At 39.7% G+C, this 19,761-nt stretch overlaps 1 protein-coding gene across 2 annotated transcripts in view; it reads right to left on the minus strand.

Moving 5' to 3' along the window:
- Positions 1 to 19,761, minus strand: part of LOC124615599 (neuroblastoma-amplified sequence-like) — a 414,306-nt gene that overhangs the window by 333,964 nt on the left and 60,581 nt on the right. For both annotated transcript variants that reach the window (XM_047143590.1, XM_047143589.1), the window contains exons 9-11: positions 18,354 to 18,507; positions 17,630 to 17,842; positions 9,525 to 9,713 (exon numbers count right to left, since the gene is read on the minus strand). In XM_047143590.1, coding sequence (XP_046999546.1) covers positions 9,525 to 9,713; positions 17,630 to 17,842; positions 18,354 to 18,507 — 556 coding nt within the window. The remainder of the gene's footprint in view (positions 1 to 9,524; positions 9,714 to 17,629; positions 17,843 to 18,353; positions 18,508 to 19,761) is intronic.

The raw sequence follows: 19,761 nt of genomic DNA on the forward strand, positions 1-19,761 counted from the left end.
CAAAGGATAGCGTGACTGCAGGGATTTATCCCTTGCACGCTCCCCGTGAAACCCACATTCCCAGCTTAATGTCCACACACTACATTCGTAGTGCCCCTGCCCACTACACTTATTACTCGTGGCAGACAATCTTACCGAGACCTGTAAGAGTTTGGGCAATGCGTGTGCATCAGCACAGAAGAAGGCCGGTGAGCCTTAACTATATAAAGATGGTACAACTGATAAATAGTTCTCTTTCAAAACTGGCTGACTTTATGTAATGCGAATAAAATTTACTAATGGCATGTTGTATTTTGCACCTTTTGAAAGTCAAAGAATGCAGAAAGCAGCTGTTAGCAGTCAGCATATTTGTCATGGACTGCAGATTCCAGGATCAGAATATGGTCAATGGTGGGCAGGGTGTCTCAGAAATCATGTTGGAATTTAAAACAAGATTTTTTAGAATCCAGGCACCAACAAAATTGCCCAGCCTTTCAAACAATTTACAGACACTGGCTGTTGGACAAATTTCACTGCAGTTATTTCTGTATGTGCATATTTCCCAGTTTTAAGATGGGCATTATGATGGAAATACTTCCTGCCATATTCGATTAAAACCACTAAGTTATTATTTTTACTTATTGCATCTGATGGTGTATAATGCTGACATACGTAAGTTCACAGTTTTGTATTTATTTACTAACAGACACCCATGCAATTGCATATGACATGATGTATGCCAAGAACAAAAACACAGAAAATATGGCGGAAACAGACACAAAAAAAAATAAAAAAAACCATGCTGTAATGTGTAGTAAATAAGGTATCATGAAATTATTGACAAAAAACAATATCTGGAACCAAACAGCACACATGAAATAATATTTTACACTGTTTATAAAGGATTCTATTTTTGCATGTTTTAGAATCAAAGAAACCACTGGTGATGGTGATATTATTGCTGCAACTAGTTTGGGAATAAATAAATAACAAAAGTGCTTTGCATCAAGACGTACCCACAGTCCCATATTATTGTTTTCTACACAAACATGGACCAATGGAAGAATTCAAAATAAAATTATTGATTGTGCATTGTGTTGGATCATGGGGGAGTATTCTGACACAAATCTGAAGGGCTATTGAGTCCCTATTAATTAAAAAGGCATAACTTTCTAGGTGTAAGGAGCACAAGCATAAAGTGCTGCATTTTGCCAGGCATTGATGATCTGTAAAGGTAGTGCAATGGCTGCTCAATGCAGGCGTTTCTGCAAGATGTGCTGCTAGATGTTTCATTATATTCAGGGGACTGTTGCTAATGTCTCCATTATCAGAGATTTCTGTATGCAGGCAATGGCCACAAATGCAGCAGAGTTTATATTTTATACATGAGAGGATCAGGTGCGTACTCTCATTCTTAATTAAAAATGTGCTTTCACCCAGTCATTTAAATGATATTAAGTTGCTCATTTGTGTGTTGTATGTACAGCTTCAAAATGCTCTTCTACATTCTGTAATGGCAGCTGCTGCTTCCTCAGACCGCCATGGTATGGGCTTCCATATAGGAAGGCCCAAAGAGAAGAAGATTATGGTGTGATTTGCTCTACACTTTTTCAGGTCCAACTGAAATGTATCCATTTTGTTCTCATCCACTGAGCTACTGCAATTGCAGAACTGCCATGACTGCTGTCAGGTTTTTTTTATGATCATGAATTAGCTGAGACAGCCTTCTCAGTACATTGCACCCACTGATAGCATATACCAGGAGATGGTAGCTTCTGTAGTTATTTTGACTGAGAATAAGCACATCACATCATACCTGTACATTCATGGATTCACCTCAGTTTTGGTCACTGAGAGTTTTTATTTGCTCTCATGGGGAAAACCTACGATGGATGTTTGCACGAGGGAGCAGTAACTGCTGCGCAGAAGCAAACCCATTTCTGACGTTCTGCGCATGACGTCACTAAGGAACAGCTCTTGGCGCGCGCGAAGTGTACGTCTGAGCTTTGTGTTGCCGTGGTTCGTTCGTGTTGTGTTTCGTGCGTGTTGTCGTTTCCGTTTGGTTATCTTTGTGCAGTGAGTGTTTGTCCGAAGTATTAGAGTGTGTGGAAGCAATGCCAGGTTGTGCTGTTGTTGGCTGTAACTCTCACAATCGCAATACAAAAGGGACTGAAATAGTGTTGCATTGTTTCCCACGTGATGAAAGTCTGCAAAAGGTTTGGCTTTCAAAATGCTTTAGGAAAGATCCTGTGAACGTAGGGAACGCTAGAATATGCTCTCGTCATTTCAAGGAAACGGATTATATCCGGGACTTAAGTTCAGAGCTGTTAAATTTACCGCGGAAACTGATCCTTAAGAGTGATGCGTATCCGTCTTGCAATTTGCCTTGTGGTAGTAACGCCAGTGATAACACACCGATTGCAATAGAAGAAAGGAAAGAACGTTTTAACAAACGTGAAATTCGTAGAAGAAGCCTAGAGACTTTAAAGAAGCTCTCACCATTGAAGAGGAATGTTGACAAGTATACATTTACAGATGAAGTTCTTTGTAGTGATCCACATAAAGTCACTTTACAGAATTCTGTAGCGTCACTACAGAGGAGAAATGCTCATCTAAGGAACATGTGCATGAAATTGCGAGCACGTAATAAATATCTTAGAGGTCAGCTGTCCTCAATGAAACGACGTCTGCACGAAGAAGAATTTAATAAAAAGGAACTTGTGTCTCGTGAAACTAATCAAATACTGGGCAAAATATTTTCACCCAATCAAATTAGAAGCTTGTTGCATGGCTCAAAACGGGTTCGATGGGGCAGAGAGGACATTTGTAGGTCTATTACTTTACGTGCTCTGTCGCAGAAGAGTTACAATTTCCTCAGAGAAAAACTCGGATATCCTCTACCTGCAGTGTCAACCTTGCGTTCTTGGATTAATCGCAGTTTCAGTTGCCAACCAGGAATTTTGAAGGATGTTTTAGTGATGATGAAAATGCAGGCTGCAACACTGACTGACAGGGAACGTATTTGCGTTTTGTCATTTGATGAAATGAACATTGACAGTAGAATTTGTTACGATCAGCAAGATGACAGGATTCTTGGACCTCACAGTAATGTCCTTGTTGTCATGGCCCGAGGCTTGTTTGCAACGTGGAAGCAACCTATCTATTTCAATTTTGACGTTCAGATGACAGCAGCACTCTTGAACGAAGTAATTGTTTCCCTGGCCAGCATTTGCTACAATGTTGTGGCTGCAGTAGCAGACATGGGTGCAAAGAATAGTTCTGTCTGGAAGGAGCTTGGCATTACTCATGAAAATACTTGTTTTCCACACCCGTGTGATTCTCTGAGACGTGTGTGGGTGTTTGCTGACGTTCCCCATTTGCTCAAACTCTTAAGGAACCACGTGCTGGATCAAGGAATAATGTTGGAAAACAAGGCTGTGACAAAAACTGTGTTCGGGAAACTGTTAGTTCTGGACAGTGGCGAGATGAAAATATGTCCCAAGTTATCTCAGCAACACATTATAGTGAAGGGCAGAGAGCGACAGCGAGTACGCTTAGCAGCTCAGCTGCTATCAAATACAACTGCACAGGCGATTCGGTATTTGATGCCTGAAGAACAACACGCCAGTGATTTCATACAGATGGTGGATGAGACTTTCGATGTACTTAATTCAAGGACAAAAGAAAGTAATAAATCACTAGCTTGTGGATTTGGTGTCAATTTTCAAGCCCAAGAACAGTGCCTACGTAAATTTTCGAAGTGTTGTGAGAAGATGCGTGTTGGCAACTCAAAACATCTCCTACCCTTCCAGAAAGGATTTTTGAAAATTGTTCGGTCACTTTTGGGTCTGTTCAGTGACTTAGCTGTTTATAATATTGAATATATTCTTACAGCAAGATTAAATCAAGACTGCTTGGAGAACTTTTTTTCTCTTATAAGAGGCCTTGGACGTTTTTATGATCACCCATCGCCAGTCGAAGTAAAGAGCCGAATAAGACTGTTGTTGTTGGGAGCAAACGCTCATGATATTCCACTTTCAAATGCATCGTCTGTTGAGCCAGATGAAGAAGGAAGATTCGTGACTGCAACTGTTTTTGGCAATATCCTGCCTGATATGTCTGAGGCGTTGCCAATGGTTGAAGGAGAGAAGGAGATAGAAGATTTAGATTTTGGAGTAGGAGAATCCGATGTGCCTCCAATGTCACTGGCTTCTGATTGCAGCACTGAAGGATTTAAATATCTTGCTGGATATGTAGCTTATCGATGCAGACAGTATGACAGATCACTGGCCACACCCACTGGAGAGTTACTGACACTGCCTGAGGAGACATCGAGAGGATGGCTGGGCATGGTTTCTCGTGGGGGTTTGCTTGTGCCTTCAGAAACGTGGCTCGAAACAATTAGCAGATTTGAGTTAATTTTTGCCCAGATCCATGGACACGACAGTTTGTCCAGGGAAACTGGTGTCATCAAGAACCTGTGTGCTATACTTACCGAGCGATTCCCCACTATTCACCCAGAAATCATTAAGATTTATGCTAGGACGAGAACCTTTATCCGACTGCGTTGGCTGTCTGCAAAGGACAAGTCGAAGAAAGCAGTTGCCGCTCAGCAACGGAAAGCAAGGAAGTGGTATTTGTCATCGCTTTAGAATGGAAATAAACATTATTTGTGAAAGTTAAATAATATATAAACTTAGTGATAGAAGTGAAGGTCCTCTGACTGTGTGTTTCACAACAAGCAAGACTCTACACTGACAGTGTCAAGGATTGGCTTATTGTTTCCCACACTACATACCAACTTTGCTGAACGGCGGACTCGGTAAGTTAATTTACCACTATTTCCTGTAAATCGTATTTTGCAGCACTTTTTTTGATTCAATGCTCTTTTATATAAGTGAATTTTAACAACTAGGGCAAACATTATACAGCCACCTTGATAAAAATATAAGCCAAGGTTTGAGGTGTGAGAAAATTAAGAATGTGTGTATGCGTGTGTGTGTGTGTGTGTGTGTGTGTGTGTGTGTGTGTGTGTGTGTGTGTGTGTCAGTTCAGGTAGGTAATTCAAATGCTTCCTACAAATAAGGCAATTGCATAATTTCTTGAGTCAAAATGAAAGTGTTTTTGTAGACATGATGTAAACAGAATATAAATGAGCGTTACATAGAGCTTGTCTACAAGTTAACACTTTTCCCAGAGCCAAAGTTAGAAAATCAAATGCTCATTTCGAACGTTTACTTCGTAGAGAACTGCAAAACAGACTGTACTTTGCACTTATTTTTGTATAGTTTGATCTATAGACGCTTGATTTTATTAAAGTCACCACTCAGCAGTGTCTGTTTAAAAGCTGGACAAGTTACAGAATATAGCAGTAACTTTCTAGAAATAGCAGAACAACAATTTACCTTTTACTATTTCTGTAGAAACTGAAACATTTCACAAATACTTCGCTTAAATGCGCGGACTGCGTCTTGTAGCGCTGTTCAGAGGCAGCGGCGGTTCCTTCGTGACGTCACAGCCTCAGCCAATGGCAGGACAGAACGCTTACTGCTCAACCTTATTTTTTTACGGACCTTGGATGTTTGTAATGAATTTACAGAGACGAGTTACTGGAAACTAGCCATAATTAATCTACAGCTAGGAATAAGGTGTTTTATCAAAGACGGTGATGATAATTAGGTTACTAATGCCACTGTGAGAATTAATGTCTCTTAACTTTTGCATGAGAGTGAATATGAAAGTCACCAAAAAATTACAAAAAATTATATTAATTTTGAACAACTTCCTTACATATTTGTAGTTCCTTTTAGTTTTTTCCAACAGTGTCAAATGGTTACACATCTACAACCTTTAGGCACAGTGCTTCTTGGCCACTGTCTACCATATGGTTACTGCCCTCATTCTTATACAGCCATATGGTACAGGCTATGATGCCACCATTGCTCATTTCGTTACTGTTCAAGGGAAGGTTTTTGTCTCGCATCAGCCACATCCACTTTAATCTCTAGATGGCCAAGTTTCATGCTGTACTCAGTTGCAAAACACCATCTTTATTGATGAAATGTTATCTTTATTGGTGGTATTATCAGATTTTTTTATACCTATATTTTCTTTAATTATATTCTCCCAGAAACTGTTGACATTCCTGCTGACAGAAGTGTCTTTGAATCTTATTTCTGGCTCATTTTCCAATGTTTGTTCAGCTACTGCCAATTTCTCTGGATAATATAATCACAGGCATATCTTGTATTCAATCCAGCATTGTTCTATTGTCTGCCCAACATAATACTGTCCATTAATGGCTTACCACAGAAAACTGTAAGATAGTGTTAGCATAGCAAAACAGATGGAAGGCTAAAGAATGTAATGGAATAGCTTTCTTAATGTGCAGCTTGCCCAAGCATTTAATGCTGTGCTACATTTCCTCCCTGTAGAGGTACACAATATATAAATGCATAGTCTCTCTGCAATATGACCGAATACAGCCTCAGAATGTGGCTTTTACCAGATAAATGAGTGTGTGGAAAGTGTTATGGCTGGCAGAGCAAGTGCATAACAGAACTGTGCCAAACTGAACAGCAGAGCTCTTGTTACAATCATATTACAATCTTTTAAGCCAAAAATACAATTTTCAATACACACTTAATCCCATATATGCTACTCATGTTGCTATTAAGATGCATGCTCAGTTTTATGTGCACCAGAGACAAATAACATCATAAATATTTCGTAATAAGACTCCATAAATGCAAGGTACTGCAAATTCATGCTCTACATTTATATTTTCAATTGTAAGACAATAATTGCCTACACCTTGTGATTTTCTTGTGGTACCAGGATTAAACTAACACTGTTAGTTATCTCTTCCATAGTCAATACAAAGGTCTAATTTAAAGAGCAAATCCAAAAATTGCTTGTACAGCAGACATTAACTAATAAAATCCTCACATTTACCCTTGTATGATTACTGCATGCATGTTACAGATGTTTATGACAGTAAATGTTAGCAGATTACATATCTAAAACATGAGAACACAAAAGAAGCTAGAAGAAACAAAATAGTAATTCCAGTTCAATAATAATACATTTGATTTATTTCCTATGTCTCTCCTATAGTTCAATTCTTTTATCTTGGCGGCTCGCGCATGCCCGCCCAGACGTGGGAGATTGCTGAGTTGCCAGTTGCACACGACGCACGCGCCAATAGAAGCAGCGCCATAGTATAGCACAGTTCGCAAGCTTACGTTTAGGGGGGAGCGCGCAGTTCATGAAGTAAAGCCACCACGGCCGCATTAACCCTTTCGCTGCTACAAAGACGTGCTCCCTGCATTCCGCACTGTGCGCGATTTTGTCACTGCACTTCTCGCCTGTGCAGACACATCGTGTTCCGATTGCTTTGACACTCTTATCATTCTATTCCACAAAAATTATTTGGCCCAAAAATTAGGTTTTTACACATCTTCTTGACTGATACCTTTCCCCCATAAATGACTTAATTTTGTTTCGATGTTCAACGCAGTTATTATGCAGCATTAAATATAGTAAACCATTGCACAAAATTTTGAAGAGTTTGCAGGGGTAAAAGTCCATAGAGTATACTTTCCGTATGGTTGATTTTAGTTGCCACAATGTTGAGAATGAAATGTGGACAAGATACCTAAATTTCATATAAAATTTACTGTATAATAATATCTCATTTAAGTACCACATAGGTGCCATATGTAATATTGAGAAATATTCCGTCTTTCGCGACTGTAACAAAAGTTTTATTTACACTGAGCACATTTGGCTTTATTTTAAAGCACTTCAGTCAATCAAAAGGTAGTAGACAAAATACATTAAACAAAACTGTGGACTTACAAAAACATTAGGACTTGAATATACCGTCTATCAGTGAAGCGCTCTGAGCTATGTCAAATACAAACATCATTTATTTGCTAAAACACTGATCAGCCAACACAAACATTGAATACTGTGTTACCGCAGCACAAAACTATGAACGGTGACTTGGCAATGGAGGAGACAAAATACTGTCCACTGAAGATGCTTCAAAAGAGAAAAACACGCCTGGTCTAAATAAGTCGCTTATTACAGTTGCAGAAGAGGAATATATTTCAGTACCATTGGTAAAACTGTGACTGTGGAACAAAAACATGAAAGAGAACATGAGTACCATTGTGAATGTGCCGTACCTTTCATTGATTGAAGTGCTTTAAAATAAAGCCAAACGCGTCCGGTGTAAATAAAACTTTTATTACAGTCGCGAAAGACGGAATATTTCTCAATATTACATACGACACCTATGTGGTACTTAAATTAAATGAGATATTGTTATACAGTAAATTTTATATGAAATTTAGGTATCTTGTCCACATTTCATTCTCAACATTGTGGCAACTAAAATCGACCATACGGAAAGTATACGCTATGGACTTCTAACTCTGCAAACTCTTCAAAATTTCGTGCAATGGTTTACTACATTTAATGCTGCATAATAACTGCGTTGAACATCGAAACAAAATTAAGTCATTTATGGGGGGAAGGTATCAGTCAAGAAGACGCGTAAAAATCAAATTTTTGGGCCAAATAGTTCTTGTGAAATCGAATGATAAGCATGTCAAAGCAGTGGGAACACCAAGTGTCTGCGCAGGCGAGCAGTGCAGTGATGACAAAATCGCCCACAGCGTGGAATGCGGGGAGCACGTGTCAGCAGCAGCGAAAGGGTTAATGAAGAGACAAAGCACTAGAAATTTCAAAAAATTGCATTCAAACGAATATAATTCGTGAAGTCAGGCACTTTGATATTGTTTTTAAATAATGAAAATATTAAACGCCGCACAAGGTTTGAACTCATAACCTTTCGCATAGAAGCCAAACACCTTAACCGTTACGCTATCACGGCTCGTCGGCCTACAAGATGCCAAGAGGACTCTAACATGACACGCAAAATACTGACAAACACTGTTGGTATAACTATGAATTACTCATGCTTCGTCGTAGTACAATAGGAAATAAACAATTACTGCTGTTCTTTATTGAGAAAAAGCAGTATAAAAAAAAGTCTGCTATCAAGACATTGTTTTAGTTCTATTACTTTATTTATGACTGAACGTTTCTAAAACTGAAGACACTCGTCCGTGCTCTGCACTGCAGTCGAGATCTGGCAACGTCGTTCTCTGTTCATTGGCTGACTGTGTTTTGTGACGTCAGATGCGCAGAACGAACCTAAATTCGGCCGCCAACATAAATGACGCGCACATTAGTACTTTAAGGAAGATACCAGATAAAAAAGTGTCACATGTAACAGTCACTTGGAGGATTATGAGATTTGTCTTGTATAGATTTGTTATGTTCAGTAAGTTCTTGACAAATTGGGGTTATATTGAGTTATACTAGTCATGAGCAAACCATACAAATCAATAAAAACTACAGAATACTCAACAACCAGAAGAACTGAAAACTTATACAAATGATTAAATATAATTTAAAACATTTAATACTTAAAAATTATTGTATTCTTATTTCATCTATAACTTTCGTAATACCTTTCTAGCATAAAGTTCTTCTGGTGTGGTACTTTTCAGACCCAAAAGCCTGTATGTTCTATAGAGCAATTTCGGTTTTTTCCTTCTTGGTTGGAATCTTTCAATGTCTGTTATCATATACACACCAGAACGTAAAATATATGCAGATTTACTCAAGAGTGAACTTTCTTCTTCATCATCACTGCTCTCCTAAAACAATAATTGTAAATATCCACTATACACAGACTGTTTATAAAAGGAAAGTTAAAGCATATACTAATGTGAGTCACGTTAAACAAACTGAAACAGAAATTTCAAGACAGTAAACCTAGCAAAAATTATATTGGGTCTGAAATTTTAGAATAAGGGGACTTCTTAAGTAAATGAGAACAATTAAGCAATGAAAATGGTGACAAACAGTAGGCAGGAGAACTTCAAACATATAGCAAACACATGAAAATCAACACTAAAAAGCTACAAAAATTATTTTTTTTTAATCCATATTTTGCAGCTTCAAACATGACTGTATTCAATACACTGGAAGTATGAATTACAAAAAAAGCCTTCGGTCACAACTTTTCGTGTATCATTACATAAATGCTGCATTTCAGACCCTGTAGGCTCATCATCAGGTGTTATTTGTCTTAATACATGCTTTATTCTTTCTCTTGAATGGAATTAGGTGAAATGCATATTACTGTCATAAAAGGTTTGATGTTAGGTTATGAATTTCTTAAGTCAAACGTGGAAAATATGTGCAAAATAGTGGGAAAAATTAACAATGGGAACTTACTACATAAAATGTTTTTAACTTTTTGACACCATCACAGATTATTTTCTCCATCCTGTTCATACAGAACACTTCACTCAAGAGTCATAGTTGCATACACATGTTCATAAACACTTCAGAGACTTTTTGTGGATGGTGTGATCAAAGATGAATTTATTCATAGTGCCAGAGATCTAATTGTTAAACAATTGGCATATGCAAGGAATACCTTTGGAACAGGTCTTTAAAATTACTTAAATAACTGTGCCTAGCAAAATCTGTTAGTTCATTTAACATAGATGCTGATTTTTTGATTTTGTGAAGGTATATCTCCAGTTGTTCTAACAGATTTAGGGTCTTACCATTGGCTTCATTATGAAATACTACCAAATTGTTCTCTAGTCTGCTAATGACATGTTTTTTGCAATAACTAATTTTTTAAAGTGATTGAGCCTCAAGACATTTACATGTTTTTGAAAATGGGTCTTGATGAGTCTTGAAATTTCTGCCTGTTTTCCCTACATAGTAGGCAGAACAACTGGGGCATGATACTTTGTCCATTCTATTGTTGTTTCATGTATGTTTATTTTATTTTATGGTATGGACAAGTAAGTTTCCTAACTTACTGTTAGTTGAGAATGCAACAGCTATTTTTTTTTTTTTTTTTTTTTTTTTTAAAAAAGGTCAGCTATTTTTTGTGATATGGGATCCAGGTATGGGATACTGGCAAATATTTTCTCTTCTTTCACAGTGTGGCCATTTGTGTAACTGTTTGAATTGTCACTCATTTTGGCTGTGTAGCCATTGCTTATGGCAATGTTCTTCGTTGTATCTATCTCATTCCTGAGGCTGTTTTATTCTAAACCAAGACAATGTATTCTGTGTAGCATGGACCTAAATGAAGCATGTTTCTGTGTGGTGGGATGGCATGATCAGTTGTCCAGTGTTATGTCCGTAAATGCCTGTTTTCTGTGTATGCTGGTTTTGTTGGTGGCTGGTGATTTTAAGATCCAAGAAATTGATGCTTTTGTCGTCTTATGTTCTACTGTAAATTTTTTGTTTTGGGGGAGAAAAACTGAATCCCGCTAGTAGTTCTTCAATCTCCTGAATGAGATTTTCACTCCGCAGTGGAGTGTGCGCCGATATGAAACTTCCTGTCAGATTAAAACTGTGTGCTGGACCGAGGCTCGAACTCGGGACCTTTGCCTTTCGAGGGCAAGTGCCAATGGTACAGCACTTGCCCACGAAAGGCAAAGGTCCCGAGTTCGATTCTCGGTCCGGCACACAGTTTTAATCTGCCAGGAAGTTTCATATCAGCGCACACTCCACTGCAGAGTGAAAATCTCATTCTGGAAACATCACCAAGGCTGTGGCTAAGCCATGTCTCCGCAATATCTTTTCTTTCAGGAGTGCTAGTTCTGCAAGGTTCACAGGAGAGCTTCTGTAAAGTTTGGAAAGTAGGAGACGAGGTACTGGCACAAGAAAAAGCGGTGAGGACGGGGCGTGAGTTGTTCTTGGGTAGCTCAGATGGTAGAGCACTTGCCCGCGAAAGGCAAAGGTCCCGAGTTCAAGTCTCGGTCCGCCACACAGTTTTAATCTGCCAGGAAGCTTCAATATCCTCTTTTTTTTTTTCATCAATTAGCTGCAACATATCATCAACATATCTCTACCAACGTTCTCTGGGAATGTGGGTCTCACAGGAGGCGAGCCAGAGATAAATCCCTGCAGTCGCACTATCCTCTGTGTCCTCAGTGGCTCAGATGGATAGAGGGTCTGCCATGTAAGCAGGAGATCCCAGGTTCGAGTTCCAGTTGGGGCACACATTTTCAACTGTCCCCATTGACGTATATCAATGCCTGTATGCAGCTAAGGGTATTCATTTCATTGTATTGATTTAATTGTAATTTCATGTACATTTCAGTCTCCTTTCAGTAGCGTAAAAGTAAGCATAATACCAATGTTACTTATTACATGCATATTCCATCACGTGGGAGATGCTGAAGGAAGAAGTTTGTCAGGGTAAGGGTGCAGCGATTGTTGCTAATTGCAAAGGACAAGCGTGGGCATGCAGAAATGGAGGAAGAGGACTTACAGAAGCGTTACAGGGATGAAGTTACAGTTGTCCAAGCACGGTTGTTAGAGAGGGTCAGGACTCCTGTGCAGTGAAGTTGCTGCTGGGTCGGAAAACGGGAAAGGATTGTGCGAAAGAGGTGATTAGGCCTGAGCTGTGCTTCCAGCATGTGGAGGCACATTGGTTGTACTCAAAATTCGAAAAAGTAATAGTAAAAGCCAGCTGCTATGAACAGGGGTAGCTCATGGCAGGGGAAAGGCTGGATCTGGACAGGAGAGGAATGGGACATCAATGAAAATAATGAGATCTAATTTCCATCTATTTGCCACAATTTTGGGAATAACACATCTGAGGTTTTTACAGCATCAGCTGTATTGGCCAGAGGGAGACTTGACAGTGTTACCAGCCACAAATCTGACTGCTTTGAACAAGGCTTTAGGACCTGAGTTAATTCAATCTGTAGACAAACTCTTTACTGGGCATGAAGGGCAAATCTCTGTGGAGACATTAATGTAGCATGTGGATCAGTACACTCAAAACCAGTACCAGAACGAGACAATATTGACCACTGTCATACCAAACACCACAATGACATTTACTTTGAAGCACAGTTCTTGTTTACATATTATGAAACGGACAGTTGCTACTCACCACATAGGAGAGACGTCGAGTCACAGATAGGTACAACAAAAAGAGCTTTTGGCCAACAAGGCCTTTGTTGAAAAAAGACGGAACACACACACACACACACACACACACACACACACACACACACACACACACACACACAACTCTGGCAACTGAAGCAGACTGTAGTCATGTGTGGACGAAAGCTCATTTTGTGTAAGTCTTTTTGTTGTGCCTACCTGCAACTCGGCATCTCGCTATATGGTGAGTACCAATTATCCTTTTCATAATACTGTTACATTCCATCCTGGATTTTCCATTGCTTAATCTTGTTTACATATGCAAGAAGTGTAACACGAGACAAACATTGGATCAAGCCACTGCTCAAATCCTGCAGGACTGGATTCTCAGAGCCTAAGAGGTAGCAGAGGGAACCATAACTGTAAGTTAAGGTAAGCTAAAAAGGAACTGCCACAGCTTACAATAAGCAGAGCATAACTAAATGTAGTAGTAAGAGCATTTTTGAGTGAATGAGTGAACTAGAGCCAACTTGGCCAGCCGCCTGAGAACTTGTCACTCTGGTTTGCATAAGGATAATCTAGCTCAAGGCAACCCGAGGGACCAGATCTTGTTAAAGGAGAGGGCAATGCAGCACACTGACTGTGTTTGGTCAAAAATGTGCAAAGTTGAAAATGAACTGCAGCCATACCAGCCAAAGGCAAGTGCACGTGTTATACTTGCACTTTAGAAAATATAACACAGCCTTTGCAATGCTGCAAGGCAAGGCAGCCTGTCAAGGAGTGAAAACAGCTGGCAATGCAGTACCCAATCGGTAGATGCCCTCGGCCTATCCATGCTACTGGCCACCGAAATGTTTAGCATATGTGCCGCAAGGAATAGCAAAGACCAAACAGTGCAGCTTGAAAGCATACACCATATTTTCCTGTTTATAATATGAAGTTTTTTCCCAAACGCATCATTGGAAAAATATGGGATCATCTTATATTCACAGATTAAACTGTTGCTGTGAAGGTCAACGTTTTTACATTGTTTAATAGATTAATATGGGGTCATCTTGCACTTACAGATGAAGCTTTGACTGTTGAGATTTTGTACAAACTTATTTTGAAAAATCCAGAAAGGTAGTACTTTGCAAACAATACTTAAGTTTGCATAGTCTTGAGATTTCCCAATGAGCTGAAGCAGTTGATACAGTATTGACTTTGCTTGAACAATCACATGACATTTGACTCGCAGCGCCAGTGCAAGAGACACACAAGAAAATTTACAATTTTGTGAAACACAGGAGGAAATTACATTAAATTCTATCAACTCAACAAACTTTTGTTGAATCTGAACAGGTTTTCAGTACAAGCTCTCATACATGTATGGATATTGTAGACAAACATTTATGCTGGTTCTCAAGTAAAGGTAACATTCAAAAGCGAAAATCCTGTCCTTCAAAAACCATTACTTTATTTTGAACTCAGAGTCAATATTTTATTGATTATGAGAAACTGTAATGTTTAACCAAGAAGGTTGCAAATGAGAAATTCGGTTGCTGTTCATGTATTAGAATACCGGAGAAATACATTACCACTTTTAATCAGCTTTAGAGCAAGATTATGACATTAAGATAAAACAAGAAAGAATAATCCAGAATTAAAACTCTAACAGTCACATTAGACTGACTACAACTGTTATCGCAAGAATAATTTACAGTGGAAAGACCCGTCGTGGAGAGAGTACCAACAGACATCACTATATTGCAGGATGAGTGGAAGTTTGAGAATTGGACTGAATTGTGACTGCCACCTTTTATTTACATATTAGTTGCTGCTGTTATATATGATCTGCACGCTAGAAGATATTTCCATCCATGTCTCACTGTTGTGCAAGCACAACACTATGGAATGTGATGCCAGCTTGGTGAGAACTACAATGAGTGTGGGGAGGGAAGTTTACGCAGGCAGTGAATTTCATCATTGCAGCCAACCATGGGAATGTATACTGCATACTTTGGCTTTTTATGAGCATGTAACATGTTTAAATTGCAGTTTGTCTGAATCCATTTGTACTCAGAACTGAATTGATTGTAAAACTGCACAAGTACTCAACAACAGCATACATTTCAGCTAAACGATCAGACTGGGGTCAGTGGCGTACCATGTATTTCAAGCAGAAATTTTGTCAGCACTTACTATTAGGTATGACGAGAATGATAGGGTGTGGGTGTCAGTTGCTGGTTGTATAAAGCCAATGAGAGAGCAGCAGGCAGACAATAAGTTTGGAAACAAGAGACAATGTAACATTCTCAAGTCAATATAGAATCAAAATGCGCCAAGCATTCAGAAAAACGAACAGCTGTGTTCTCAGGTCGCACTGTAACCACACCCACAGAAATTGCAACTTATTCAGAAAAAGCAGCGAAATCTACATCTACATCTACATTTATACTCCGCAAGCCACCCAACGGTGTGTGGCAGAGGGGACTTTACGTGCCACTGTCATTACCTCTCTTTTCAGTTCCAGTCGCATATGGTTCGCGGGAAGAACGACTGTCTGAAAGCCTCTGTGTGCGCTCGAATCTCTCTAATTTTACATTTGTGATCTCCTCGGGAGGTATAAGTAGTGGGAAGCAATATATTCGATACCTCATCCAGAAACGCACCCTCTCGAAACCTGGCGAGCAAGCTACACCACGATGCAGAGCGCCTCTCTTGCAGAGTCTGCCACTTGAGTTTGCTAAACATCTCCGTAACGCTATCACGCTTACCAAATAACCCTGTGACGAAACGCGCCGCTCTTCTTTGGATCTTCTCTATCTCCTCCGTCAACCTGATCTGGTACGGATCCCACACTGATGAGCAATACTCAAGTATAGGTCGAACGAGTGTTTTGTAAGCCACCTCCTTTGTTGATGGACTACATGTTCTAAGGACTCTCCCAATGAATCTCAACCTGGTACCCGCCTTACCCACAATTAATTTTATATGATCATTCCACTTCAAATCGTTCCGCACACATACTCCCAGATATTTTCCAGAAGTAACTGCTACCAGTGTTTGTTCTGCTATCATATAAACATACAATAAAGGATCCTTCTTTCGATGTATTCGCAAAACATTACATTTGTCTATGTTAAGGGTCAGTTGCCACTCCCTGCACCAAGTGCCTATCCGCTGCAGATCTTCCTGCATTTCGCTACAATTTTCTAATGCTGCAACTTCTCTGTATACTACAGCATCATCCGCGAAAAGCCGCATGGAACTTCCGACACTATCTACTAGGTCATTTATATATATTGTGAAAAGCAATGGTCCCATAACACATTTGAGACAACGAAGATATAAATTTCACAGCTGCTGTGTTAGGATGACAATGACGATGATTGAAAACAGTGATACCACAAACAACAGGTTAAGTAAACAAATAATGCAGTGAAGGAAAAATAAATAAATAAATAAATAAATAAAATATTCTTTTTGTTTTTTATTTCTCCATATACTACAAAAATGTAGACAATCAATAATTGGCTTAAGTTCAGAATAGGTGTTACATTAACTTTTCATGCAGATACCTTGCATCAATAAAAGTTTGTAATTTTGATTAGCCAGAATATGTTAAAAAATAAATTTTTCTCGAGGAGCCTCTTAAAATAAAAGGGGGTTGTCTTACGTTCACAGTCATTTTACACTATGGTAAATACCTAGCCATTTATACAAAAGTCACCTCTATTAGTATCACAGCTCTATCACCAGGGCGCTGTGTCACTTGGCTGCCATCTATAATGCTGTTCACGGGCCACAATACGACCGCGGAACCTGGAGCAGCTGCCACAATGGGCTAGCACCGGCCCTAGGAAGAAGCTTGCCAGCCATCGACTGGCGGCGGGAGGGGGGTGGGGGGACAGTGCAGGGTGCACAAGCCAGGCCATAATGTACATGGCCACAGTTAGCTGAGGTCGCCCAGAGCTGGAGTCGCTAATGATGGAAGCCGTTGTTCCATGGGCAACTGCCTAGCCGACACTGTGCCCTGTCAACATTGCGGGGGGGGGACAACACACAGGAGGCCGCTAAAATCCTTTGCCAAGCTGCTGCTTCCTGTACTGAGCTATAGGGGGGGTGCCATAATAAAGTTTTTGGAATTACAAGCTGATTAATTGGCACTGCATGACATCCCCCCAACTCATCTCCACCAGTTCCCCTTACAATATTAACCATCTTCCATTTAACATACATCAAGCGGAGTTGGTATTTCTTGTGGATGGCAAGTGTTGTTATTAATCTGGTTAGAAACACAGCAAGAGTAGAAACTGAAGATAATGTTTTCAAGAGAATTAAAATTTGGTTCTCTTCAAATTTTTTCTCTCTTACTTGAAAAACAGGTTATTCAATTCTGTAATGCAATATATGAATAGGGTGGATTGCTCCAAATTTTTTGTTGTATAAGTAAGTATTCAAGAGCTGGATTCAAACTGCACCTTCACATTATATACATTTGCAACTGAAATTTGTCATAAATAATCCATCACAATTTGAGAACAATTCTGGTGTCCATGGGAACAACAAAGAAACAAAAATGATCATTGGTACTTCTTTCATTTTCTAACATAGCTCTCATTCCAAATCATAGTAAAATATATAAAATTTGACTTACTGTGTCCACAGATCCCACTCCATCATCATCATCTCTTAATTTCTTTGAAGTAAGAATCATCTCACACTCAAGTCCCAAGAAACCACGGTCATTGCACAGAGCCGAGACCTGGGGAGGTCCAGCAAGGAACTCTGGTGATTCTCCCAGTAAATTATTAAGTGTTCTCACTGAACACACACTCACAGCACCTGAGTGTCTTGCGATGATAACTGCCTGGTTATGGGAACAGAAAAGATAAGCTCACTGTAAAACAAAGAAAAAGTCTGTATTTGCAGTAATCAACAGATTCATATAAAATCTCTCTAGCCCCTTTGTTAGGAATCAAGAAAGGAATATTTATACAAATTTTTTGTTGTTGTCCTATTTATAAATGAATTATTCTGCTGAATAGGTCAGTGCTATAAAAAAAATAATATGGTGTATTGTGTATCTGCAATAAATTCAAATATCCTGTAACAAAATTTGCCTGCTGATCATAACTGCATAAAACTTGCTAAATGATATAAAAAGGCATAAACCAGAAGCAAAAAGTGCAACTGATATACAATTTGACTGTTGTTAAAACACTGCGTGATCTGAATGAGTGATGGGGGAATCACAGCAGAATTCCAATATCGCATCACATTATATGTGCAATACACTATCATATGTCATCTCGATCAGTCATCACCATTTATTTCACCAACAAAAATTAACGGATGAAGAATACTTTTACTTTGCTCACCTTCTCTGACCACCAATTTGCATCTACAGGATAGAAATCCAAATCAGCAAATTTGGAATTGAAACGATATCGCTTTCTATCAGCCATATATGAAAGCTGAGGATTTCTGGCACTGAAATCTGGCTGGTCATGAAGATTCCAATACCTAAAAAGCCTGAAATTGAAATAACAAAAGATGGAGACATGGTCTGCTTCTTACTTATAATACTCACATTTTACATTTAATTATGCACATGATGTTTGTGGAAGGAAGATAGGTTAGAAATCAACGTCATTTCAGCAGTTATCTCAATAGAGGTATCACACTAGTTCACTTCCAGAAGGATAGGGGAAAGCATCAGCAGCAGACTTACTGAAGAACCACTTCCTATTGCCCCCATTTACAATCCATCCACTGCTCACTCCACCACCAGATTCGGCCACGATCATCTCAGTCCTCCCATCAATTTTTTCAACTTCTGCTTCGATGGACCTTTTTTATCTTTCTATTCGATTCATCTCTGCTCATTACGTATTTTTCTACTGTCAGTTACACACAAACACTGAGGCTGACAGGAAGAGTCAAATCAATGGTCTGTGGCAACTAAGGAGTGGAAGGTGTACAAGGCAATGAGAAGGTGGGAACATAGTCTGGGATGGGGGCAGTGACAAAATGAAGACTGAAGACGGTGGTACTCACAAGAAGGAGGGGAGGTGGGGAGATGGTATCTAAAGGGTTTTAGCACAAGAAAACTGGAGTGAAAACTGAAATGAGAACAAAGGGAAGGTATAGAGTAACATGCAAGGGAGGTGAGGAGTGTGGAGCGCACAAGGAGGGACAGTAAGGGGGACACTACAGAGGTCAAGAGGGCCCGGAGGGTACACAGAGAAGGGCACGACACAGGGCAGGTGAGGAACCACTGTGGAGGCAGGGGAGGGGGGCACAGTGAGAGAGGGGTGGTGTGGGGGGAAGTGGAGCACCAGGAGAGATGTGGGGCACAGAGGGAACATGGGGCACAGAGGGAACATGGGTGAGAGGGAGCAGGGGCAAGGCCAGGGAACGAAGGTAAATGTACATACACACAAGTTAGCAATGTGTTTGCGATTAGCTGATGAACAACTTTAAAAGAAAAAAAGAGAAAAAAAAGTTACGCAGTGAGCCACTGCGAGTTACAGTGCTTGTGAGCATGTTCACACTAATTAGTGCAAACAGTTCTGTTTCCACTGAGCCTGAGTGGAAAAATCAGTAGAAAAACCAACAGATAGCTCCCTCTAAGCAGTACATGAAATGCTTGTGAGCAATGTGCACACTTGTGAGTCACGTGCTTGTGAGCGGCTCGTGAGACACCCAGTGCTGCACAATTGAGTAAACACCTTAGGTTGGTTGGTTTGGGGGATTAAAGGGACCAGACTGCGACGGCCATCGGTC

This window comes from Schistocerca americana, chromosome 5 (genome assembly GCF_021461395.2).
Source record: "Schistocerca americana isolate TAMUIC-IGC-003095 chromosome 5, iqSchAmer2.1, whole genome shotgun sequence".
NCBI classification, from domain to species: domain Eukaryota; kingdom Metazoa; phylum Arthropoda; class Insecta; order Orthoptera; family Acrididae; genus Schistocerca; species Schistocerca americana.